This window comes from Henckelia pumila, chromosome 4, assembly GCF_033568475.1.
Source record: "Henckelia pumila isolate YLH828 chromosome 4, ASM3356847v2, whole genome shotgun sequence".
NCBI lineage: Eukaryota > Viridiplantae > Streptophyta > Magnoliopsida > Lamiales > Gesneriaceae > Henckelia > Henckelia pumila.
This window is the reverse complement of record NC_133123.1, coordinates 36556298-36584091: the sequence shown is the minus strand read 5'-3', so window position 1 is coordinate 36584091 and position 27794 is coordinate 36556298. Positions and strand designations below refer to the sequence as shown.

At 30.4% G+C, this 27794-nt stretch overlaps 2 protein-coding genes across 2 annotated transcripts; both read right to left on the bottom strand.

Annotated features, from left to right (window-relative positions):
* Nucleotides 1-2232: 2232 nt before the first annotated feature.
* Nucleotides 2233-18109, bottom strand: LOC140867656 (protein PIN-LIKES 7-like). Its single transcript, XM_073272707.1, has 11 exons — nt 17977-18109; nt 14819-15078; nt 12304-12383; nt 6303-6427; nt 5470-5591; nt 4333-4515; nt 4093-4188; nt 3769-3869; nt 3307-3359; nt 3032-3217; nt 2233-2595 (listed from the first exon to the last, which is right to left on the bottom strand). The coding sequence occupies exons 2-11, from the start codon at nt 14951-14953 to the stop codon at nt 2468-2470; spliced, it is 1209 nt and encodes a 402-aa protein (XP_073128808.1). The 5' UTR covers nt 14954-15078; nt 17977-18109; the 3' UTR covers nt 2233-2467.
* A 4435-nt stretch (nt 18110-22544) lies between these two features.
* On the bottom strand, nt 22545-24996 carry LOC140865501 (WUSCHEL-related homeobox 8). Its single transcript, XM_073270164.1, has 3 exons — nt 24754-24996; nt 23434-23967; nt 22545-23032 (listed from the first exon to the last, which is right to left on the bottom strand). The coding sequence occupies exons 1-3, from the start codon at nt 24935-24937 to the stop codon at nt 22953-22955; spliced, it is 798 nt and encodes a 265-aa protein (XP_073126265.1). The 5' UTR covers nt 24938-24996; the 3' UTR covers nt 22545-22952.
* Between the last annotated feature and the right edge of the window lie 2798 nt (nt 24997-27794).

Here is a 27794-nt window from a genome sequence, read left to right as displayed (position 1 = left end):
GAAATATTTTCTCGGGGTAACAATAAATCCAACAAATGTGAGAAATTTAATACATTGAAAATACAATAAAAAAATTTAACTCAAAATATCAATACGCAAGCTGAAATTCACTCATTTGTAAAGAAGTTAGACGAATGGTTGCCTTGAGTGTTGATTTGGGACTTGAACTATAAGAACACTCGATTTATGATTAGATCATAATATCAATGGAACTTAAGGAAAAAGATATATTTAAAGAGGTTAGGTGAAATTACCTAGTTTTGTTTATATAAATCATTTATGAAAGATTGATTATAAATCAAACTAATTTTTCACTTTTTTGATATAGGAATTAAATCTTAAATTATGTTTGATGTCAGAGACTAAAACTTATCTTGATCATAATCAAATATATTATTTTAATGTTTAGAGCATGTATAAGGATGTGAGGAAGTTGGTGTGATGAAGTTGATAACTTGATCGCATGATGATATCAGCGTTGATAACTTCATTGTATGTTCCTATAATGGTGTGGTGATGTTGTAGTGATGATGTTGAAATAATATTTTTTTAATTCATTAAATAATATTTTTAAAACATAATAAAAATACACATAAATATAACAAATTAAAAATAAATATAATTAAATTTAAAAATTACATAAAAATGAACATGAATATAAAAAATTTAAAATAATATTTTTAAAACAAAAAAAAACATAATTTTAAAAGCATTACAAAATATTCCAAAATAAAAAAAACACATGAAAAAAAATATACATAAAATAAACTTGACACAAGTAAATAAAATAAAATGAAAAAATAGTGTATTTATTGAAAATTCCATGGATTTTGAAAATATAACCGTTGTTTTTTTTTTTTTATTAATTATTTTGAATTTTTATGATTTTTTTACAATTTATTTAATTTATTTTTAAATAAAATCATTTTTTAAAATTAAAATAATGGTTGTGATGATCTAACCGTTGATTTCAACAGATCAGATCATCTCAACCGTCTATGTTTAAAAAAAATTTTAAAAAAAATAAAAAAACATAATTGATAGGCTTCACTGCGCGGGGCGCACCATCTTCACTGCACGCCGAAACTTCCGCGTGCGGTATTCTCGCCCCTTGGAGGGGGCGAGAATTAATTGGGTTTGATCGCCCCCAATTTGATCGCCCATTGGGCATGCTTTTATACATAAATAGCTCGTACGCAATTCTATACTCCCTACTTCCTGCTCAGCTTCCACCAGAATCATCATTATTCGGGCACCTCCACATCTCAAAAAGCAGAGGGAATACAGAGTATTAGCTATTCGGCTAGACTCGAGATCAAATAGCTGAATGTTGTATATCTATTTTCTTATATTACTTTTTAAAGAAGGAAAATTAAGAGAAAAAAATTTCCATTTGGCCAGGTTGGTCGCTGAGTCAGTTATTATCTTATTGCAACTACTGGCGTACGTGTTGTGTGTCTATATAGTCTCTTTTCTAATTAATTTGATAAAGGATGAGTAATATTGTAGTTGTAAAAGAAATTAAGAATCATATTGTCGTTTAAATTGATTATATTTATATGTGAGTCATACCATAATTTTAAAAATTATCGAGGAACTAAACTATAATTTGAAATATAGAAATGAAAAAAACGAGGCGAAAAAACAAAAGTGTATTATCTATATAATATAAAAAATATATAATATAAAAACAAATTTGTTTTAAAAAAATTATTTTGTTTTGTATAAAGATTTTTTATATATAATATAGATATCGAAAGAATAAGAAAAACTATTGAAAAACAATTGTATACTTAAATTAATTATGTTCAAGATTGACATTAGAGGAAGGCTATATCGATTAAATTTAAAAACTATAGGGAAAATGATTTTTTTTTTGGGAGGGTCAATTTACATGTCCAATTTTGGGCTTTAGTCCATTAAGTTTTCAAGTTTGATTTTGGTATATTATTTATTTTTTTTTGAAACCTGGCATATTAATTTTTTTATTTTCAACTATTTTGATCCTTCGTTGATGTGATATTTGACACGTCAGCAATTTTCAATATCACATCATCATTTTCGGTGTCACGACAATTTTTTGAAGTGTCTGTCACATCAGCTTTTTGACCAAAATAACATAAATTTTAAACTAATATACCAAAACCCAAAATTTAACAAGTTAGTGAAGCCAAACAACCATGTTTTCTAACAATATAATAATCAGTTTTTTGTTTTAGATAATGACCAGAATTGAAGAGAACAATATCCATAGTTTTTGTAGATAAGCTTATCCGCCAAAAGCAGCAACACGCAGATTATAGTGTTCTAGTAAGGTAAATTTATACATAAATAAGCCAAAAAATAAAATAATATAAGGAATGCATAGCACAAAATCGAACTGAAATACATTTTTCCAGTCACATATCTTGTAAGTCCGATGGATCGATAATTTTTTTGATCGCGATCGATGCAAATGAAAGGTCGTTTACGACGACAAGATCCACATGAAAACAGTAGACCATCCGGTGAGGGCAAAGGCTGCAGCAATATAAGTCCACAAATATAGGATGGAACTCTCTTCTTGTGCTACCTCAAAGAGTTGTGTCATTGTACCTGTGATATTATCCGCATTTTGAGTTAGAATTTTTTTTATCACATGATAAAAAGTAACATATACGCGCAAATATGTACTCATCGCATACATGTTGTTTGATGAATGATATTAAAAACCTTTATGTTGCATGTAGATTGATGAAATTCAAATCAATGGATTTCGAATATATTTTTGTTGTTGAGAGAAGTAATATCATAAACATAAAATTCATCTCTTACATATTCATATAGCATTTCATGTTAATTGTGATGGATTTTAAGTTTACTCAATAATTGTGTCATTTGAAATCCATTCAAGTTTGTATTACTAATGTGTAAATAAGTAAGATGCATGTGTGTTTAAAATATGATCAATTACAAACAATAAAACCATAATCGAAACTCATGAATTTCAAATTTATCTATCCAAATGCAACCTTATAAAAACGAGGCGTACCGATATTCATTGCTGGTGGAAGAGTGAATTGAATCATAAGGATAAACCTAAAGAGAGGATCAGCGGGGAGGAACCCTAATTTTGCAGCTCCAAGAACAACACCAATCCCGATTATAGGAAGTATTATGTATCTCACACAAATAACTGCAATTATAAGTGATGGCTTCACACTTGCCCTCTTTAACCCTACACCAATTCATGCACACATTCGTATATATGAGATTAAAAGTATATTAATGATCTACACTAATTTTGCTTTTCGAATAAAATTGTACCTTGTGTGAGGTTGCCACCTAGTATAAGGGTGATGCAAGGAATCGTTCCATCCCTACAAAATTATGGACCATAATTCCAAACCTATAAGAAACCACGTCACAAATATTCCTATCATATCACCGTCTCATAGGTCAATTTTGTGGGATGTTCGACCCAACCCAAATTATAAAAAACTGTTATTTTTATGTCAAAAGTATTATTTTTAATTCCATATATAATCGTGTCTATCAATCTAAGGGTATAGATTTCTGATATCGTCTCACAAAAAACCTAATCTTTCAAGCTCAAACTCAAGCGAATCGACACACACATAACTTATAATTCGACTTCAAATTTATCTATTGGAAAGCTTGACCAAGTCCTCGAAAGAGTTTATTAAATTAGCAAAACAAGTTAAATGCATGAAGTTTAACGAAAGCACGTCAATTACGAGCTTAACAACTGATGATTAATTAACTTACCCGAGTAATTTAATGGAATCGTAGATAACCCTGAGTGGAGCAACATCGCCAACAATAAGGGTTCGAAGAAATGTTATTGTCCCAAATATGAATCCCAAAATCTGAAAATAAATAAAATACGAGATTATTTTTTCAATCCTAATTAATTTACATTATATTAATCTTCATCTCAAATTTTTTTTTAAAAAAATTGCAATTTAATTTTAGTTATGTAAGTTGTATTGTTTTGATATTCAATCATGCATGTAATTTGTCAAAGTTTGGTTTAATCTATGCATCGAGATAGATAGATATATGTGTGTTTTATGTGAAAAATGAACCCACCGCGGCAACAACCGGAGGTGACATCACCTCCTCCCATATCTGATGGAGAAATCCCAAAGTTTTATTCCACGACTTTGATTTTTGCTTGTCTTCAGTCTTCACCCAAAATAAACGTCTTTAGACATAACATATATTAATTAAGAGTAATTAAGACTTCAAGTCATGATTTTTAAATAAATCCTTGATATTCATAAATATTATATGTATAAGCAAGTATATATATATATATATATGACTTACATTAATTGGTTTGATAGGAGCATGTTGAGTGGAGGATGCATGTAAAAGAAGAGAGTTTTCATCGGCCTCCAAATCCTTGTTGGGCTCTAATAAATCTTGACGATCTCCATGCATTTCTTTGTATTTTATGCTCGCGCTTTTGATTAAATAATATGCATAGGTCCATATGTAGAACCCACCAATCTGCAGGTTATTTCATTCACATCAATATTTTTTAAATTAAATATTACATTTTTATTTTAAAATTCGATTTAAATTAAATAAGGTTTTTTTTTAAAAAAAAAAAAAAAACTTTGGCCATATTTTATCGAAGTACATATATCGTGCAGGGTTAGTCTATGCTACACTGATAGTGTTTCTTTTCCTATTTCAATACCATTAGATCACGTGCATGAGACTCTTATATTTTTATAAAAATTGACACGTTTGTTGATGATCCAATGATTGACATTACCACATCATGGGAAGAGAAGTACTTCAAATTTAGCATAAAGAATAATCATATGGTGCAAAACATATTAGTAATTTCTCATTACATGACTACGTTTAAACGAAAAAAACAACTAAAAATGCAAAAACATACCAACTTCTTGCCCTAGAATATATATTTGCAATTTTTTAATTGGCTCATGAAAGTGAACAAAATTTTATATATACTAATGCGAAATGTACATGCTTTGCATGTGTAAAATAAATGATTTTTTATGTAATTTTTTTTAATCAAAAAATAGATTGAGATGAAAGTTTATTAAGATGGTGGATAAGAAGGGGTAATTATGGAATAAAGAATTTTGGTGTTCTCAAAGTTAGTTACTATAATAGACTCAATTTTTATATAATAGTATATATATATATATATATATATATATATATATATATAGTTCTTTTATGGTGCCCAACTCTATATGCCCAACTCCATGCCCACCATGTACAATATGTGATAAGTCAACTCATCAATTGTGTTGGTCAACTCACATATTGTACATGGTGGGCATGAAGTTGGGCATATGAGTTGGGCACCATAAAAGAACTCTATATATATATATATATATATATATATATATATATATATATAATACTTTTATTAATTTATATATAATTAAAAAATAGAAAAATAAATCTTTAAAATCTGCATACCGACAAAGAGAAAGTAACATATGAGAGTCCAATATTGGAGCAAACGGTCTTATCTCCGAAGGGACTGCCATCCTCGTTGCATATTGCTGGGATGATTATCAGCAGAATGTTTCCCAAGTTTCCTATTAAAATTACCGACGTTTATTATGTATTATAATTTATAATAGCTAAAATTTTGGCAATCCAAAAAAAAAATCTCGATTTTATTTAAAAGCTAAAAACATGAGATGGTATTTTTTTTAAAAAAAATGATTTGGTTAATTATATATTTATCTTTACGTGAAAATAGTACTAAAAAAAAATCTTTACGTGAAAAATAATGTAAAATAAAAGAAATATAAGTAGGGGTGAACAATCCTTCCGTTAAATCGAAAATTGGAATAAATCAACCGAACCCGAATTAGTTTGAAATTTTGGTGAGGTTAATTCAGAAATTAGATTTTATTTTATAAATAAAAAGTCATTAATTCAGTTGAGTTTAGATTATTTTATAAAAAAACAAATAAATTGAAATAAATGATCTTTTTTATTATAAAAATGAGTTTCAATTTTTTTAGAATATATGTTTATTAATATCAATTGGTGTTGGGTTGGGCTTCTTATTAAAAAAAAAAAATTAGATTTTGATTAATAGTTGGCTACAAGGATCCAGTATCATTAATAGACCGAACTGACCCGTCTCACGAATATAAATCAGTAAAATCGTCTCATACATGCTGCTTGAAAATAAACTTGACGCGTTTCACTTCATTTTGCGAATTCGATACGGCCGGTAACCAAATTAATTGAAATGTCATCTTAAAAGATGGGTAAGTAGAAGATCATGTACGTACCTGCTGAACACATGGCCATGGCTAGGTTTTGTATATGAGGTTCTGGTTTGATAATCTTGGATGCGATCCATGCCAGCGTTGCTCCAACCAAGAAGGTTATCCCAATGTTAACAGGCATGAACCACCTATATATATATATATATATATATATATGTAAATCAATCACCAAATTTTTAATTAACTAATTATTTAGTAATCAGACAATTGTATAAGGAATACTTTCTAGGGAAAAAAGTGATATATTGATTTTTTTTAATAAAAAAACATATATATGTGAAAATAGTAACATATAAAGCGATACATTATTACATGCTCCCATGTATAAAAAACGATACGAAAAAATAAGGATAATCACATCTACCTTTTCTGAGATTTGTCAAAGTTAATATTAAAAAAAAAAAAAAAAAAGCAGTTATATTAAAATATTACGTTTACCCCACTGAGATTTTTGAAAATTAACAAATAAATCAAATAACTTCTGAAATTACAAAGACTGCTATCTCAAGCTTGTATAGTTGTATTATCTTACATTTTACACTCTTATCTTTGTATATATCTTACACTTTTATTGGGTTAAATGTAAGAAAATTATAAACCTAAGGGGATATATATATATATATATATATATATATATATATTGTCGGGTTGAAAATTCAAACCTTATAATGAGGTAGTGGGTAGAATGTCAATTATGGTCAATACATTTGTAAACAAAGGTGGGCGGATTTAATTGAAGCAGAAGCCATCGAGAATTTTCTCATGATTATACCGTGTGTTCAGACGACCGAGATGCTCTATAAATAGAGCTCTCATCTCGGCATTTCAGATCATCCCTCAGCCTCAAGCATTCTTCTGTTCTTGAGTGAATTTATTTTCTCCCTAGTTATTTCTATATATTTGTGAGATATGTTTTTCTCCTGTATTAAGAGAGTGAGTGTCTCTTTGGAAACACAGAGAGAGGTTGTAATTCTCCAAATATTATAGTGGAATCTTTTGGTCTTGCCCGTGGTTTTTACCCTAATATTTTTTTAGGGGTTTTCCACGTAAATCTTGCTGTCTTTTTATTCTTCAATTTCCATAGTTTCTATCTCGTGATGCCGCACCTGGGACCAACAAGTGGTATCAAAGCCTTGGCATAAAATTTCTTAAAATTCTGAGTATGCTCTGTGGTTGCAGCTGTGACTGATCTTCCACATCATAAAAGATTTTTTGAAAATTTTATAACGCAGGATTCTTGTAGTCAAGATGACGGCAAAATACGAGATAGAAAAGTTCAATGGTAGCAATTTTTTGCTGTGGAAATTGAAGGTGCAAGCAATTCTAACAAAGGAGCGTTGCTTGGCAGCTATTGGAGATAGACCGACGGATGTCACGGATGATCAAAAGTGGAACGAGATGAATCACAATGCTGTTGCCAATTTGCACTTGGCTATAGCGGATGAAGTTTTGTCAAGTATCTCTGAAATAAAAAGCGCAAAAGTTATTTGGGATACTCTGACAAAATTGTACGAGGTCAAGTCACTACACAACAAAATTTTTCTAAAGAGAAAGCTTTATACTCTTCGGATGACGGAATCCTCATCGATGACCGAACATATCAACACACTGAATACTCTATTTTCCCGGCTCATGTCTATGGGGCATAAAATAGAGGAAAAAGAACGTGCGGAGCTTCTACTTCAAAATTTACCAGATTCATACGATCAGCTTATCATCAATGTTACCAACAATGTTCTTTTGGATAATTTAAATTTTGACGACGTCTTAACTGCGGTTTTGGAGAAGAGAGTCGTCGAAGGAATAAGGAAGATAGGTTGGCAACATCGAAGCAATCAGAGGCTTTACCGATGACGAGAGGAAGATTGACAGAGCGTGACTCTAGTGGGAGCCACAGATATGGTAGATCCAAGTCAAGAAGTAAGAAGAAGAATATTTACTGCTTTAAATGTGGCGGTAAAGGGCACTTCAAGAGAGAGTGTACGAAGAGAATCGAGAAATGATCTCAAGGAAATATGGCCAGTACTTCAGGAAGTGGTGAAATACTATTCAGCGAAGCAGCAACAGTTGCGGAAGGCAGACACAAATTTTGTGATGCATGGATTATAAATTCAGGAGCGACGTGGCACATGACGTCAAGGAGAGAATGGTTCGATCAGTATGAACCAGTCTCAGGAGGATCTGTATTCATGGGAAATGATCATGCCTTGGAAATCGCTGGGGTCGGTATCATCAAAATCAAAATGTTTGATGACACTATTTGCACCATACAGGAGGTACGACATGTGAAGGGTCTGACAAAAAATCTTTTGTCTTTGGGGCAATTGGATGATATTGGGTGCAAAACCTGTATCGAGAAAGGGATCATGAAGATTGTGAAAGGCGCGCTTGTGGTTATGAAGGCGGAAAAGCTTGCTGCAAATCTGTATGTATTGTTGGGGGAAACACACAAAGAGGCGGAACTAGCTGTTGCATCAATTGGTTCGGGAGAAGAATCAATAGTGTTGTGGCATAGAAAGCTTGGACATATGTCAGAACGAGGAATGAATATTTTCTCTGAACGAAAGCTGTTGCCAGAGCTTACAAAAGTGACTATACCCTTTTGTGAGCATTGTGTTATCAGTAAACAACACAGATTGAAGTTTGGCACATCTACTGCCAAAAGCAAAGGCATATTGGAGCTGATTCATTCTGATGTTTGGCAAGCACTGGTGGTGTCTCTAGGAGGAGCGAGATACTTTGTCTTGTTTATTGATGATTTCTCTAGGAGATGTTGGGTGTATCCAATCAAGAAGAATTCAAATGTTTTCGAAGTCTTCAAAGTTTTTAAAGCGCGAGTTGAACTTGATTCTGATAAGAAAATCAAGTGTTTGAGGACTGATAATGGAGGAGAATATACCAGTGACGAGTTTGATGCATTTTGTCAGCACGAGGGCATCAAAAGACAGTTCACAACGGCTTACACGCCTCAGCAGAATGGAGTGCGGAGCGGATGAACAGAACTTTGTTGGACAGAACAAGGGCCATGTTGAGTACTGCGGGTCTACCAAGGTCATTTTGGGCAGAAGCAATCAAAACCGCTTCTTACATCATCAATCGTTCTCCTTCAGTAGCGATTGATTTGAAGACTCCAATGGAGGTGTGGACTGTCAAGCCAGCTGATTATTCTCGGTTACATACATTTGGAAGTCCGGTGTACGTGTTGTACAATGAACAAGAAAGATCAAAGTTGGATTCCAAATCCAAAAAGTGTATTTTCTTGGGCTATGCTGATAGAGTAAAGGGGTTTCGCTTGTGGGATCCTACTGTCCACAAGCTTATCATCAGCAGAGATGTTATATTCGAGGAAGATAAAGTGAAGGGAGACAAAGACACACTGAATTCAAAAACTACTATCATTCAGGTGGAAAATAATACAGACGAAGATCAAGTTTCTTGTGAAGCAGTACAGGAGCACGAGGAACAAGAACCAGTTGAGTCAGAGGTTTCCAAAGTGAGACAGTAAACTCGAGAGAGAAGACCACCAGGTTGGCTTTCAGATTATGTCACTGAAAGCAACATTGCATATTGTCTGTTAACAGAGGATGGTGAGCCATCGAGTTTCCATGAGGCTACTCAAAGCTCAGATGTATCCCTGTGGATGACAGCGATGCAGGAAAAATTGGAAGCATTGGACAGAAACAAAACTTGGGATCTTGTTATACTACCACGAGGGAGGAAAGCTATCGGTAACAGATGGGTCTATAAGATCAAGCGTGATAGCAATAACCAAGTGAAGCGGTATCGTGCGAGATTGGTTGTCAAAGGGTATGCTCAGAAAGAAGGTATTGACTTCAATGAGATATTTTCTCATGTGGTTCGACTTTCAATAGTCAGAGTAGTATTGGCATTGTGTGCGGTGTTTGACCTACATTTGAAACAGCTAGATGTGAAAACAGCATTTCTTCATGACGATCTTTAAGAAGAAATCTATATGCTTCAGCCAGAAAGTTTTGCAGAAAAAGGCAAAGAGAACTTGGTTTGCAGGTTGAATAAATATCTGTACGGTCTCAAACAGGCGCCGAGGTGTTGGTACAAGAGATTTGATTCCTATATCATGAGCCTTGGGTACAACAGACTCAGTGCAGACCCTTGTACGTATTTTAAGAGGTCTGGTGATGATGATTATATCATTTTGCTGTTGTACGTGGACGACATATTGGTAGCAGGCCCCAACAAAGATCGGGTCCAAGAATTGAAGGCACAGTTGGCTAGGGAATTTGATATGAAGGACTTGGGACCAACAAACAAGATTCTAGAGATGCAAGTTCACCGAGACAAAAGCAATAGGAAGATTTGGCTTTTCCAAAAAAATTATTTGAAGAAAGTCTTGCAGCGCTTCAACATGCAAGATAGTAAGCCAGTTTCAACCCCTCTTCCTATTAACTTCAAGTTATCTTCTGAAATGTGTCCTAGCAGTGAAGCAGAGAAGATGGAGATGTCTCGAGTACCGTATGCATCAGCAGTGGGAAGTTTAATATTCTTCATGATTTGTACAAGACCAGACATTGCACAAGCAGTGGGAGCAGTCAGTCGATATATGGCGAATCCTGGACAAGAGCATTGGAGCACGGTTAAGAGGATCCTTAGATACATTAAGAGTACCTCGGATACTGCATTATGTTTTGAAGGATCAAATTTTAGACTCAGGGGCTATGTGGATTCAGACTATGCGGGTGATCCAGATAAAATAAAATCTACTACTGGTTATGTGTTTACAATTGCAGGAGGTGAAGTCAGCTGGGTTTCAAAACTGCAAACAGTTGTGGCGTTATCTACAACGGAGGCAGAATACATGACAGCTACTCAAGCTTGCAAGGAGGCAATATGGATTAAAATGTTATTGGAGGAGCTTGGGCACAAACAAGAAAAGATTCCTTTGTTTTGTGACAGTCAGAGTGCCTTGCACATTGCAAGGAATCCAGCATTTCATTCCAGGACTAAACACATTGGAGTTCAATTTCACTTTGTACGAGAGGTAGTAGAGGAAGGAAATGTGGATATGCAGAAAATCCATACCAAGGATAACATTGCTGACATTCTGACCAAGCCAGTGAACACGGAGAAGTTTGAATGATGTAGATCCTCAAGTGGTCTCGCAGAAACGTAAGCAGCAGGAATGGCAAGATTGAAAGGATGTGTGAAGATGTGTTTGATTCTCAATCAAATCTCCAAGTGGGAGAAATGTCGGGTTGAAAATTCAAACCTCATAATGAGGTAGTGGGTGGAATGTCAATTATGGTCAATACATTTGTAAACAAAGGTGGGTGGATTTAATTGAAGCAGAAGCCACCGAGAATTTTCTCATGATTATACCGTGTGTTCAGACGACCGAGATGCTCTATAAATAGAGCTCTCATCTCGGCATTTCAGATCATCCCTCAGCCTCAAGCATTCTTCTGTTCTTGAGTGAATTTATTCTCTCCCTAGTTATTTCTATATATTTGTGAGATATGTTTTCTCCTGTATTAAGAGAGTGAGTGTCTCTTTGGAAACACAGAGAGAGGTTGTAATTCTCCAAAAATTATAGTGGAATCTTTTGGTCTTGTCCGTGATTTTTATTCTAATATTTTTTTAGGGGTTTTCCACGTAAATCTTGCTGTCTTTTTTATTCTTCAATTTCCATAGTTTCTATCTCGTGATGCCGCACGTGGAACCAATATATATATACATATATATAATGTTAGATGTTATCAGATTTATTTGTTATTTTTTTCGAACCTAAAAAAAGATAGCTATTTATAAAATGCAAACATAGTTGGATTTTTTTTTTTGGTAACCTAACAAACACTAGGGGAGGCAGATCTAATTAACCCAAAAAAAACATACACAAGGGGAATTATTTTAGTTGAAATTTTTTATATTTTATTTAATATTTAAAATTAATCCTCAATCGCGATTATTCAATACACGACGTAACATAATAATCTACCAATCGTGCTAACGAGACAAACCACTTAATTACCATGAGATGATGTCTTCGAAGCGGACACTTTTTGCCAGGCACGCAAACGCCAGTGATGGAGTGAAGACCACGTACACTATCTACACATTACATAGAAGACATAAAGATTTAAAAAGGATTCTCTCAAAAAAAAAAAAAAAAGATTTAAAAAGGAAAAAAACAAATTATAATTTTCGATTACAAATTAAGAAAGGCAACGTTGCGATATATCATAATATTCAATATATAACTTATAATATAAAATTATTCTGAACATTTAACGCATGTAAATACAAGTTTGGCATTTGATGGTTTTCAAAATCTTGTATGAATAATTATATTACATCTTACAAATTTTATTTACATTTTCGACATTCCATTTATATATAAAATTTATTCGTAAGTGAAGTGCGTGACACATAACATAAAGTGGAAATAGCAAAACTCTTTACATTTTATCAACTTAGTTTTAAATTCTTATATTTGGGATGACATGTGTTGCCCACGTCAGAAAAATTGTATTTTTGATTATATATATTTGCATCTTTACGATTTTGATAATAATATATATTGTTAAATTTTAATTTTAGTCTCTTAGAGCATCTTCAATGCAACACAATTTTGGTGTATTACGCTAAAATGGTGTTGCATTCTTTGCTCCAACCCAACGCTATTTTAGCGCCAGGTATGGTGCAACACTGTAGCTTTGCGCTATCTTTTCCTTTTTTTTTTTGGTTTTTTTGTCTTGTTTTTTTTTTTTGTTTCTAATTTATTATTTAATTATTTAAATAAATAAAAATAAAATTCATAAATTAAATAACGAGTTTAAATATTTAAATAAATAAAATAAAATTTTAAAAATGCTTAAAATTTTTCTGAAAATATATGTAATTAAAATTTTTAATTCATTAATATTTCTACATAGAAAATATTATTTTAGATATAATTGATATTTTAATTATTGTGTTTAAAAATATTTTGTGGAATAAATTAGTTGTTGAGAATTAAATAATAGAGAATATTCCGAGAATATTATTTTTAGTGTAAAATTTAGAGTTGATGGATTGGAGATGAGTTTTAAATTTGGTGCAGAAATTGCACTTTTTTGAAGTTAGTGTGACACCAAGATAGCGTAATGGGTTGGAGATGACCTTAACTTTGTTATTTAGGGCAAGTTTAATTTTTTCCATGGCTTTAACATGTATCATATCACATCATCACTCTAAAAAAAACTTAACTTGCCAAAAAACGAAAGTTACAAGACTTATTCTGAAATGCAATTATATAAATGATAACAATAGCAAAGAATCAAGCACATAAAACAAAAAATACAAATTTTCATGCGCGCATATGACACATGCACAAATGTTATGTGTAAATCTTACAAAACATTGGATGATTGCGGACACCACATTTTGGGGATGTAAGGATTCTTAGGTAGTATTTGAGAGAGTTTTTAAGGTAGTGTTTGAGAGAGTTTTTATGAAGCACTTCTTAGTTTTTCCTTAACAAAATTTTAAAAATTTTAAAAATTTTGTTAAGAATCACTTCTCATCTTTAAAAAAAAACTGAGAAGTGTTTTTTACAAACTCTCTCAAACAGTACCTTATTATATTTTATCATACTCATTTGATATGAATCTTTTACCATACTCATTTGGTGACTTCAAAGAGACATGTATTGGACATGAACGCAATACGTGTACACATAGAACTAATACACTATATAAATGTGTGTGTTTGTGTGCGCGTAAAATTAAAAGAAACGATTGCCTCTTCAATTTAATTAGAAATGTTATATTCTGGTTTCAAAATTTGGCTCACATAATTCAAAATTTGGTTTTTATTTTATGGAAAACAGATTACCTCGCTCTTTTATTTTTTTGAAGTCAAATAATAAGAAATGACTTTTTGTCTAAATGAATCTCAATATTTTTATATGGGCCATTACATTCAGTTGGCATTGGATATACCATTGGAGGTTTTGCAACGGTATTATGATTATTTTCAAATCTATTCCACCTATTTGAGTTGCTCTTTATTTACGTGAAATTCTTGAAATATTTTATATTTGGTTCAAAAAAGTGGCTCGGTTAATTCAAATATTGGGTTCTTAATTATTTTCTGTTTTATGGAAAATTGATTATATTTATAGCTTCGGTTTTGGTTATTTTTTAAAGTTCAAATATTCTTGTTGGATACAATAATTCTTTTCTACCTACTGTCTAATTTCATTTTTTTAATAACTCTATGATTAGAAAATATTTGCTATGGTATATCTTTTTCTAAAATGAAATTAATCGGGCTTTTTACTTTTCTTAATTAATGTTTTAGTTTTTTTTAATGATGGATTCATAAGAAAGTCCGGTTCGGCGAGTAACCAAAATAATAAAATGCACGCTCCTAGCTTCGTAATTATTTCACCAAAATTAAAGTTCTAAAATAAATTAAATTTAATCTAATATTAATGAAATAATAAAATAAATTTTATATGTTAAAAAAATATATTGTCAAGAAAATAATATTAATGAACTTACTTTGTTGAGGGATCTTCGGGCATCAGATTTTAGAAGACTGAGGTAATCGGTAGCCATGAAAGCTCCCAATACGCTTATTATGAGAACCTGCACTATTGGCATCGATGCCACCTTAAACAAAGACCAAAATCCCATTTCGGCTTTTATTATTATTTTTTATATAAATTTTTTATTTAATATATATATATATATATATATATATATTTATAATCTTTGTTATTTCTCAGCCTGGTCAGCACTTTATGCTCTCCAAATTTGATCTGAGAAGAAAAAAAAATAAATCACATGAGCAAAATTTGGCATGGCCAAAAATGTCGAAATATAACTGTGTATACAATCTTATTCCAATAACTGATAGAAAAAAGATAGAATTATACAAGCACGCAAAATTTGCACCAATACGCTAATATTAATGAATTGAGTGTGTGCATGCATTATATATCATATTTTAAAAAGATGGACACATCCCACAATTAATAATGTATCTTATAATTTGATATATAAAGTGTCAAGCTTTGGTTTCATGATGATTCCGATTCTCAAAAAATGCAATTGGCAACAAATTATCCCCATTTAATTTGATATATAAAGTGTCAAGCTTTTTGTACCTTTTTTTTTTAAGTTAAGTGCAAAAACAAATTGCATGTATTAAATCTTTAATTTGTCGAGGAAAATTTTGCGATTATGAATTTTTTTTTCTTTTTTAACCCAAAATTAGTTGTATATATTAGTACTCTTTGTTTTATCAATAGTATCGTGTGTGTAATTAAATCGTAGGAGACAAATAAGTAATAATCAATGTGGGCTGGGACCAAAGCTGTCGCTAATAATTTCTCCTTTTGGAGATCAACAAATAAATATATATTATCGATATCAAATTAAATATGATATATACTATCAAATTAAATGATCGACTTCCGCAGGTTTTAAACTTCACGGAATAGTAGTCCGTACAAGTGATATAATATAAAATTACGACAGAATTTTATCGTCAAAGACAAAGCAAACTACAACGGAATTTCCAAATTTTCTTTTATATAAATAAATAATTGATCGGTAACATATAATTTAATTTTAAAATTGTGTTTGGATGAATGGATTTTTATATGTTGCATGATTTCAAATTAATTCAAATATATTTTTTTTGTTTTTTAGAGAAGTAATGTCATAAACTTCAAATGCATCTCTTTCTGTCTTACATGTTTATATATGTAGTATTTTATGTTAATTGATAGATTTCAAGTTCATTCAACAATAATATCATTCGTAATTCATTAAACTTTGCATTATTAATTATCAATTTACAAATAAATAAAATATATATTTAAAATTTAATCTATTATTTCCACTATAATCAAAATTCATAAATTTTAAATATCACTCAAAACACGACCTAAAGACTTCAACCAAAATAATAATAATTTACCGATATATCAAAATAATTAATATGTACATATATATGTCTATTCATTAATTATTGTAACATGTGCCCATTCTTTTTGGCCCCCACACATCTATTATGTTTGGCGTCACATGTATGATGTATGTAATGTTAGGCTGTTAGCAATTATTTGGCATGTCACGTCACGTGCCACGAATAGGAGATTTTTTTTTTAATTTTTTCAAATATATATATACATATAATATTTTATGTAGCTAAAAAAATAAAAATCTAATTTTACTCTCTTTCATGCGCAAACTTTTCTTGGGTATAATACATTCAAACAAACCGTAATTCGTTATATTTTGTCATATTGACAACTATATATTAATTCTATAACAATTTCAATCATACATAAAGGAAAAAAATATTACTTGCAAAATTAACAATGAAAATTATGGGTGACTTGTTACAGTCTTTTTTAAACGGAAAAACCAAAAACATTAAAAAAAAAAAAAAGAAAAAACGAACGCTAGTTTAGTAAATATTGAAATTTAAAGTTATAGAGGAGGGGGGAAATGGTAGAAAGGAAAGGGGACACAAAAAAAACAAAAATTTGGTGCTAAAAAAGGTTTTAAAAAAAAGGAAAAAGAAAAAAACATCACATCAATCATACCAATTTGGTCGGTTTAGTGACCTCAAACTTAATATAACATAATATATATCGTAGTTAGAAATGTAACGTGGTGTTGGGAAAATTAATCCCTATGTTGCGTTTAAATTCTTGTATTCCAATATGTATATTTGGTGTTTCTCTCGTACAATTTGATCAAAGACCTGATGGTTTATAAAATATAATGTCTTTTTTAACATTGAAGTATTGTCTTATACGTACTAGCAATATATTAATTAATCATCTGTTGTTTGGAAGAAAATTGTTATATGTACGAAGAAGGTTTTTTTAAAAGAGTTTTTTCTATTGAAATACAATTGAAAGCCGTGTGTGTACTATATGTGTAACTTTTATTATACACAAAACATAACTCGTTAAATAAAATATGGGCAAGATGCATGTGGTCAAAAGGCATATTTCCACATTAAAATAATACTTTGTAAAATTTTTTATATATATAAAAAACTTGTATAAATTTTTTGAAAGAGATATATTATATCATTATGGTGTGCTTGACTACTTGTAGGAATAGACTTGAAATCCATGTATTTCGTTTATATTTTTATTTGTTTACAATAAAAAAAATGGATCAAAATTTGAATCTACACCTTAGTGATACAAAGGATGTAGAACGAATTTGAAATAATACTATTATTGATTAAACTTGAAATTTATTCTAATTAACATGAGATATTATATATTCATGTAAAAAGTTGATTTGAAATTTATGATATTATTTATCTAAACAACAAAAATACATTTGGAATCAATGGAATTGAAATGCATTATTCGATATTTACATTGTAATATTTATTGTTTTTGTTTTATCTTAACAACAAAAAGTTTATATTTTCTTCAGTAAAATAGAAAGTCACAAAAGATCATAAATCCAAAAAACCATTTCACCAAAGATACACGCACATATAAACATCATGCAATATCTAAGTTGAAAATTAAATTAATATTCGGTTGAAATGAATGATAAAAACAAGGAGATAATCAACTAATTATATGTTAATTAATATAAACTAAATTATTTCAAATATATATGTGTGTATATATGTGTATATAAATAAACTGAGCGATGAGAATTGAGGAAGAAACCTGTGCGCCAACTGAAAGCAATAATTGTCGATGGACTCTCTCGTCTTCTTCTTCTCTCTCTATGATTGTATGAAGAAATTTGCTAATGTATGTTAGGCAATAAATAGATGTGTCCGTGCTCACTGTGTAATCCGTGATTAGGTTTCTGGGACAGAGTCTCATCTATATCTGTTAGACGGGTCGCCAAAGGCGGTTCAAAGGAAAAAGAGGTCCGGGGCGATGAATAAATTAAAAGTTTCTTACATTAATTTAAAAAAAAAAGTTGATATTTACACTTCATTTGTGAATAAATTTGCACTGCATTCTACATATGAAGTGAAGTGTAGGTAACACAAAATGAAGTGTAAATATCAACTTTCATTTAAAAAAAAAAACAAATATAATGGAGCTATATGAAGTTATCTTCATATTTTGTAAATATAATTATGATATTATGCAAAAAAAAATCACATTGAACCACCAAAACTCATAATTTAAGTGATAATTTAATTTAGAAGCAGTTAATTTAGCCAATCAACTATAAATTAAATAAAAATTCCAAATTTTAAAATTAAGTTTTGAAATTCGTACTTTCAATCCATAAATTTTCAGTCACGACATGAAATTAATTATAAATATTAAAATCTAAAATTAAATCAAAATTAAATTAAACAAGTCATAAATCAAAATTTAACGCACACAGAGGCCGAAAAGAAATTGATCGAACATCTAGCTATAAATATACTTCGATTTTTTAATAATTTTTATAACATAATAATAATTAATTGAACAACATAATAAATAATATTTATAATATATATAATAAATTTTTTAAATAAATTTGGGCCCCACCAATTGTGGGGCCTTGGGCATGGGCCCTGCCCGTCCGCCCCTGCAAGTCGCACTAATTTATGAGTGTAATATATTTTCATCAGTCGAATCTGAGACATGACAAAGTCTCATAAGAGATTTTTGTGATAATATATAGATTAATTATAATCGGCTAATGTTGATTTCTTTATTATTGTTATTATTAAAATTTCAAGAATATTATAAAGATCAAACTTATTTTTTAGGTGTATATTTGCTCAATCTTGGTATTTTGGCTTGTAATATTTATTCGATTGCTGATAATTTTAAAATTGCTAGAAGCAAAACAACGTGCAATCTAAAATGGTTATACAGAATAAATAAGTTGATAAATTGTAAGTTCGTGTATTGGTTATTTTATATGTCTGATTTGATTGTAGCGATCACTAAAATTATTTATTTACGTTTTTTTATCCCACAAATTCAAACATCCTATAAAATAAGTGAAGCTTTGATAATTTCACATCGTACGTTGCGTTTCTAATTTTTAGTTAATTTATTTTACACTAGAATTTTTAAATGTTTTATTGTGATAAATTAAAATGATATATTCTAATAATTTATTGAATTGAATACAAGTGCAAATGTTAGAAATGTTATATTTTATGTGTCAATATTTATTACTATAATTCAATCATTAATTTAAAATTATTTTCGACCCCACGAACTAAATTTTCATCCTCACCCTATATTTATAGTTCTTGTTATTTTGCAATAATTAAAGGATAGGTATCTCCATGTGAGATGTCCCATAATATTGGAAGATCCGTGTATGGTTGGCAACCGCATTATTCCTCTAATTTCAAAACGTTATCCATCAAATTATTGTCCAATTTGTCCAGGCACTTTAGGTTATATCTAGGGGTATAGGTTGGATCCGAAACTTTGGCTTGAGTCAAATGGTAAAAATATTACAATAAAATTGATAAAAAAAATATTTAATTGACAATATAGATAAATACTCGTACCATTGTTGATGAATGATGATCCAAGGTATCATGATAAAAATTGATTAAAAAAATTAGGTTTTTCTTAATTAGTTGAAAAGGGTGAGATATCATTATATTTGTAAAATAATAATAATTATAAAAACATTAGCTTATTATTTGAGAAAATAATCCAACTTTTCGAGCACAACTCATATATATAAATTCCTGAAATTTCACGTACCACATTGCGTATCCTCACGAATCTTCTCTACTCTCGGAGGTTCAAAAAATTCATCTATGACTATGGGCATATTGATAATGTATGGATGGATATCCTTTGAGGCAAAAGAATGTTGGGTGTAATAATTGTTTCAGTTGAATAGAATAATCGAAATGTGATACTTAATTTGTTGTACTTAATTTAAAATATTTGGATTATCATCGGTTATAAAATTTGGTAAAACGACAAACGATTAATATCAGAGTCTAGTCATGAGTTCAATTTTCAATACCATGAATATAATTATTAGGAGGTAGATTTTTTTTAAAAAAAAATAAACACATTAATTTTCACATTTTTCAATCCTATTTTCCCAAACTCCCTCACAGTGCATGGGTCATGGTCACACAATCATGATATTTCGCATTAATTTTTTTGGAGCCAAATCGCAATCGAAAAGTTATTGGGACCAATTGCAGTTTTACATCTGGCAAAAGTTCCCACTTGTGTTTAATTATTAGCATTATAAGAGAGAGATCAAGTCTCTGTCTAGCAATTATACAAATTTGAATTGTACATAATCTATTCGGATTCTTCCATGTCATCTATATGATTAATATTACAACCAACTTCTGCTGTCTCTATCTTATACGTTAATTTTATGCGACGAATCTTCAATATCACATGATAAAAAAAAATTATTTTTTATGTAAAAAATATCATTTTTCGTTAAATATTAATTAAATCAATTCATCTCGTGAATATAAATTTGTGAGATCGTTATACGAAGCTTACATTATTGCATGAAATCTTTTGCTATACAATATGCTATATTTTATGATAAAAAGTCGTGGTTGGCAGAAGGGTTGGGCCAGGATTAGACCTCTCTGCCAAATTTTCTTCAATCAAATTTTTTTTAATCATTAAACTTTGATCATTAAACCAACATCAAGTCATTTGTTACAACATCAGGCACCATTTTATTGTATACAACAAAAAATAGTTAAAATTAGCCAAAAATTCGTTGCTCACACACTTTCTATATGGAATGTTGTCAAAATACTTTCGAAGAGGTAGTGAGATGTGGGTATGTGTCTGTTTGGTTCGATGTTTTTAAAATTTTAAAATAATTTATCAGATATTAAAAAACGTGGTAAAGCCACGAGATAAATCAACTGAGTGATGTTGGAAAAAACTTAAAATATGTGTTTGAAAAAAATTTTTGTAAAATATTTGTAAAAAATTTATTTTTAAAAATGTATTCAAATATAGTTTTTAAATAACAATTGAGATGTGCTTTTACAATATATTATTGAGAAAGGCTCGAAAGTCTAATCAAATAATTTATTTTTGACAAATCGACGTGTAGTCTTTTATTTCACACAAATATAGATTACAATGTTCGATAATGAGTCGAAAACTATTTTAATTATTTAGTACAATAATTTAGCATGTGATGTGAGGTCAAATCCATTATATGACAATTGACAATAATGAACTTAATAAAATGTGTAAATTTGAATCAAGCATATTTGATAGGCATAATAAATAAAGATCGTATCTCTTTGTAACGGACACAAAAATTTATATTTGTTAGACAAGTTGATTCGATTAATATTCACAGAAAAAAAATAATATTTTTTTCATGTGTGAAATTGAGTTAAAGATATGTTTCATAAAATAGATCCGTGAAACTGTTTCATAAAAAATTTTGAGATAAATTAATTATCTACGTTTTATATACCACAAAATACCGTATTAAACTATGAAATCGAACAAGCGTCAAATTTTTTATTTTCGAAATTATATACTGGTGCTAATGACTTTGGCCAATTTAACTCGGAAGGTGAAAGCATATATCGCTATTCCTATTTAACAGAACAATAATTTTCAAAATCTAAAAATTTATCTCTCAATTTATTACGGTCTCGAAATTAATAGCTAGTAATCTTGATAATTCAAGATTTCATATCTAATGAATTGGAGTCTGAAAGCTTATTTCTTTTAAAATTTGAAAGAAAAATGGTAAACAAAGAGACCAAAAAGAAAAAGCGAGAAAGGACCTACCAACTTAATTCACTTGCCAATAGGCAATAACTTGCAATCTTTTCCAACGTCAATGTTGATGCTACTTGTGAGAAATGAGTGTGTACAAATCATTAAAAAAGAAATCATGATGAAAAATCATTATAACAAGAATGAAATAAACTTTGAAAATATGACGTGGAATATAATATAGGTTTGATTTTGTTTTCTATGTTGCATTGTTGCTGAATAATCGATAAGAGAAGATAAACTTGTTGAAAATATATTGAGAAATGACATATACATTTGATTTAGCATTTTGAAAAATTCTAAATTTACTGGATCGATCAAACCATATAAACTATAATTCCGTCGAAAAGTGAAATGCAAGTACAATATTAATTAAAATACAATAAATTAATAGAGTATTTTTTTAAAAAGAAAACGATAATAAGATAGTGATATTATGTATTTTTTTTTTATTAAAGACAAATATTTTATAAAAATGGAACAAAACCAGACTAATCCAAGTTTTCCCCTTTTCTTTCATCCACAGGACCACAAACAGAAATGTGTATGCAATCAATGAGGAAACGCTTAGTGTGACTAGCTAGGATATGCTAAAATGGTGACCTTGTATGAACTGTTATAATAACGTCTGTATGTACGCGTAACAACACCGGCAAATCAAAGATGTTCCATGAAAAGTATGAACACCGAAAAAAACACAAAGATGTGAACACGCCAACACGGTTAACTAAACAACAAGATCGGGGGTGTGGAAGAGGGTTGTTCAGAAACAAACTAATCTCCTAAACGATGCCAAGCAGAAGTATCACAGCAGATTCCAGTATCATTTGCAGCCTTGGTTGGATATTTACATGAAGACCAAGTAGCACTCAACTTTTGGGGTTTGCTCGAATTTGAATGTAGCAAAGAAATGTATGTGGCTGTCAAGCCATGAAGTCATCTTGGTGTAAGTAAGGATCATAGTTTCCCGGAAGTTCCATCTTTCCTATCAAGCTGTCCATTCCTGTGAGGAGCAATTTCATACAAAAAAATTAAGTCTGGACAAAGCCTATAAGCCAAATAAGAATAGCTGTGATCTAAGAAATATATGCTCAAAACATATACAATACACGTGCACGCAGGATAATGAGTTTTTTTGTTATGCTTTTTATTTCAAATGCCCCGTATCAGAAAGGTGGCGCTTGACCAAAATCTACTCTTAAATATACTTGGGAGGGGAGGAAATTACTTTTTTTTTCCTGCTAAAAGCATATGTTGGTAAGAGCCACCTTTATGATCCACCGTTATAAGAATGGAACATAAAGATTGCCACAAGTTTACTTGTCGGATATGACGTTCTAAAATGTGGGACACTATTTCTCCCATTGTAGGAGCAAGCGAGCAGAAACATAGAAAAGTACGTACTTGAGTGCGGTAACATATTTCCATAAAAGGATGCTTGCCCAAAACTACCACCAAGAGTTGAGCTACTTTCAGGAGGCAGCATCGTTTCAGATTTACTGACATGTGGATCCGCAGGATGAATTGCAGAAGTACCCTGAGAACTTTGAAAGCATAGATCCTCGGTCCTTGAACATAAAATGTGTGGAGGCTGGGATTCCTCTGGCTTCTTAGTCTTCTCATTGGGTGACTCGACCTCTGTCTCGACTTCCGAGTCAACGTTGTTTGCCGTTGGTGCAGCCTGTTGCTTCCTTTTTGACCGTGCACGTCTATTTTGAAACCAATTATAGACATTTGTTTCAGAAATCTGTCCGTGTTGTGCCAACTCCGTGGTTATGTCTTTGATCTTCTGCTTGCTTGGAGTACCATTTCCTTGATCAAATAAGTGCTCTAGATACTGAAGCTGCATAGGTGTCGGGGTCCAACGTTGTCTGCCAGTGATTTTATGGGCTCCAGATGTTATCAAGGGGTCACAGTATGGGTTTCCAAACCTCACTCCTGATGAGGTAACACAAAAAACGTCAATATTACTGGTCCGTTGTCTGATCAACTGGTCAAGTGGATGTGAATCTTATTGCTTTTATTCATTTTAAAAACACTACCAATAAAACCAAAAAAAGAAGAGCATGAAGCAACATCTAGGCAGTAAACATAACCCAAACTAAAATTTCTGCGGTGGTTGTGATCATAGTGTTTCCTATGATCACAATTCACAGCTAAGTTTTACCGTAAAAAGTACCAACACATATTACTATTTCGAGGCAGCAGAGTCAGGAATTTATCTTCGGGGGACAAACGTAAAACCTTAACGATTTGATCAAATAAAGAGAGCTAAGGTACATCAGTAAATATCGAATCTGGAGCGGTGGCGCCTACTGGCTAGAATTGGCTCCACCACTTGGCCAATCAAAACTCCAACTATAGGAGTCAAATACAAGTTATAGGCAACCATTATGTATCAATTTTGAAGTCATCCAACAAGTTATAAAATATGCAAAGAAATGCATAAACAGAGCATAAATGAAATAAGAAAACCAGCAAGAAAAAAGATTGAAAAGGTAACACCAAGACTTAATTCCAGAAGATTAAAACTATCAAAAACAAGCAAATTACGAAATCAGAAGTACAAGAATTACCTACTAGCCGATACATATCAAGCCAAAAGGCCACAAGGCGTAACATCACTACAAGCGAGGGATTTGCGCAATTCAAGGAACATTACGTTGAAATGGTAAATTTAAGGATCAGGCAAGAGATAGAAGTGCAGATGTGAGTTGATATTACCTGCGAGATCGTTTTGGGAAGTGAGGGATTTGTGCAATTCGACGAGCTGTTCGCAAATGGTGGCGTAAACCGCAATCTGCTTGCGTAGGTCTTCCATTTGGTCATCAGTCATGACCTTGACAAACATCCCCCCGCCTCCGCCGTTGAAATCCTCCCCCTGCGGCGGCGGTTTCTCCCACTCCATTGCTCGTTCAAATCTTGGCAAATGTGGGGTGTGTGAATTGGGTAAAAGAAAAAGACCAGTGGGACACAAAAGGTAACGAGAAAGTAAAGCAAAATAGTAGTACTAGTACAAGTTTATTATGATAAATAAATAATTCTCTCAAAATTATGATAAATAAATAAATAAATAAAATAAAAACATCATGTGTGCTGTCCGCAATTAGCGCCGATATTCTCTTTCCCTCTCTTTTTCGTGTCGGCGCTTGTGTTTGTCCGGGTAATCTATTCTCGAAAATATTTTTAGGTAAATCCACCGTCTAAAAAAAAAAAGTCCACCAAATCAGTCTGCTCGAAAATAAATATTACTTTTCTATATATAAATATGTGTTTATACACACATATATATACAACGAACTTTATTTTTATATCAATTCAAACAATATGATATTTCATTCATTTCGATTGTACATTTTCTTTTTTTTTATTTCAAATATATAGTCATCAATGTTATAAAAAGCGGTGGCGGTGGATGACAACATGATATTTCATTCGTTTCGATTATATAAGTCACATTTTCTTTTTTGTTTATTTCAAATATATAGTCATCAATGTTATAAAAAGCGGTGGCGGTGGGCGAGCGGTCACCCACCGCCTAGCGTCCGCCTAGACGGTTTTTTCTTTTTAGGCTAAATAGTAAATATATATCTTATTATTCTACTCCAATTCATCTTAATATTTCTTCAATATAAATTCTTTTTTATTGAATTCACCTGCCTAACTGGTTTTTTTTAGTCTAAATATCTAATTATTCTTATTAATCTAATATATCTCCAATAATTCATCTTTATCGAATTCAAACTTGAAATACATGAAATATTTCTCGTCTTCATCCGCTACAGAATGATGGACAAATATGTCAAATAATCTTTGTTAAAAAAAGTAAAATAAAAAAATAAAAATGTTATATATATGTTAATCTAGGCGGCCGCCTAAGCGGATTTTGAGACGTCTATGAGACGATTAGGCGGCCTAGACGGCTAATTAATGTAATAATTCTCAGAAGCTTCAACTGTCTAAATATCGGGCCCGTGGGCTACCGCCTAGCGCTTAGGCGCCGCCTTTTAGAACACTGATAGTCATACAACATATTTAGTAATAGTTTTTTTTTATATTTTTTTACTGATATACCCCAATTAACTAAATATTAAAAATTGTGCAACCATTTTTTGAATGCATTAAATAAAGATAAAATAGAAAGTGTCTACATAATTAGTTTTTCCAATGTTTTTTTTTAATCTATGTGAAAAAAATTAAGACTACATAATTGAGATGAATGAAGTACAATATTGAAACTTTTCTATAACTAGGAAAAAATACGTGTGATGCACACGTGAAAACACACTTCCACTATTAATAAGAATTGTTAAAGAAATAAGTTGGGAATGGATTAATTTGCATTAATTTAATGATTTTCACGATATTTTAGTCAATAATACATTTAATGTAATATAATCTGTATTATATATATATATATATATATATTATAAAATACGTGCAAAAGCTATTTGTTCAAAAAAATTATGCCATACAAATCGATCTAAATGAATTTATAATTTTTGAAAAACATATTAAGATCAATCTTATAAATTTGTATAAATTAGATATTAAAAAAATATCTATATTAAAATTGATATCATAATAGTGTTATTAAATATAATTTAATAGAAGAAAAAAATATAATACATAGTGTCAACTTTTATTTTACTGTTATTGATTTATGAAAAGTTAACATATAATATAGATAAGAAGTTTTAAACTTTAAATTAAATTATTGTGTCAAATGTTTTATTTTTTTATATTTTGAACTTTTATCTCTTTCACAGTTTTGTACTTTTGTATTTTTTTTCTTTGTGAAAGGATAACTATTCTCATAATCTTCAATAATAATTCTTGTGATGTTCTCGACAATAATCATTTGAATTTTAATATATTTATTTTTTTATTTTTTGTTGGACGATCTTTTTTAAAAAAAATGCTAAAAATATTTCTTTATAATAATATCAACAAATTAAGGGTTTGAAAAATATTTTTTGACTTTTTTTTATAATAGATAAAATAAATACTCACATATCAATTTTATGAAATGTAATTAACTGTCGAATCTTTTTCATAGCACTAACCTTGCTAACACACGATTTAACTATTTGACTTTATTATTTTAATTTGTCATTTTAAAATAATCAATCCTTATTAATGTCAAACGAAGGATATTAACATCAGGTTCTTAAACAATTAATTTTTTTTGTGGGAAAAATCTTTCACCTTATTTACAAGCAAATAACAACAAAGAATTTTGAAATTTTAATATTCTTGAATTAATATTTTTTGTGAAAAAATATATGTTCAAATCATCTACAAATAAATAAAAAAACCAAAGAATTTTGGAATTTTAATCTTCTTGAAAATTAGATCTTTATCTAATATGCACATAGTTTGACAATTTTAACCTCATCAAATTATACAAAAAAACATTCTCACCAAAATATATCAAGTATGAATAAACAAAAGATAAAGTTGACAACTATTTAAAATTTTGACATTAGTTCACACTTTTATAATATAATATATATATATATATATAGATCCAAAAATAACTTTTAACTATTCAACTACATATTTCATATTTCTTCTTTCATTATCTTACCATTACAATTTCAGAAATTAATGTCTTTTATTTTATTTTTTTTATTTTTTTTAGAGTGTTATTTTTAAAAAAATTACTACTTCATTATCCAACTTTTCTACGGACCACACACAGCACGTCTTGCGACAAGACTTGCTACTACAAATTTAGCAGTTTAATTATATAAATTAAATTG

Excerpts from the sequence above, each read along its gene's own strand:
- LOC140865501 (XM_073270164.1), bottom strand. The coding sequence starts at position 24,937 with ATGGAGTGGGAGAAACCGCCGCCGCAGGGGGAGGATTTCAACGGCGGA. Across the intron at positions 23,968-24,753 it reads TTCCCAAAACGATCTCGCAG|GAGTGAGGTTTGGAAACCCA; the intron begins GTAATATCAACT and ends TTACCTCATCAG. Across the intron at positions 23,033-23,433 it reads AAATATGTTACCGCACTCAA|GAATGGACAGCTTGATAGGA; the intron begins GTACGTACTTTT and ends TGCTCCTCACAG.
- LOC140867656 (XM_073272707.1), bottom strand. The coding sequence starts at position 14,953 with ATGGGATTTTGGTCTTTGTTTAAGGTGGCATCGATGCCAATAGTGCAG. Across the intron at positions 4,189-4,332 it reads CTCCTATCAAACCAATTAAT|ACTGAAGACAAGCAAAAATC; the intron begins GTAAGTCATATA and ends TTTTGGGTGAAG. Across the intron at positions 3,870-4,092 it reads CACCTCCGGTTGTTGCCGCG|ATTTTGGGATTCATATTTGG; the intron begins GTGGGTTCATTT and ends ATTTATTTTCAG.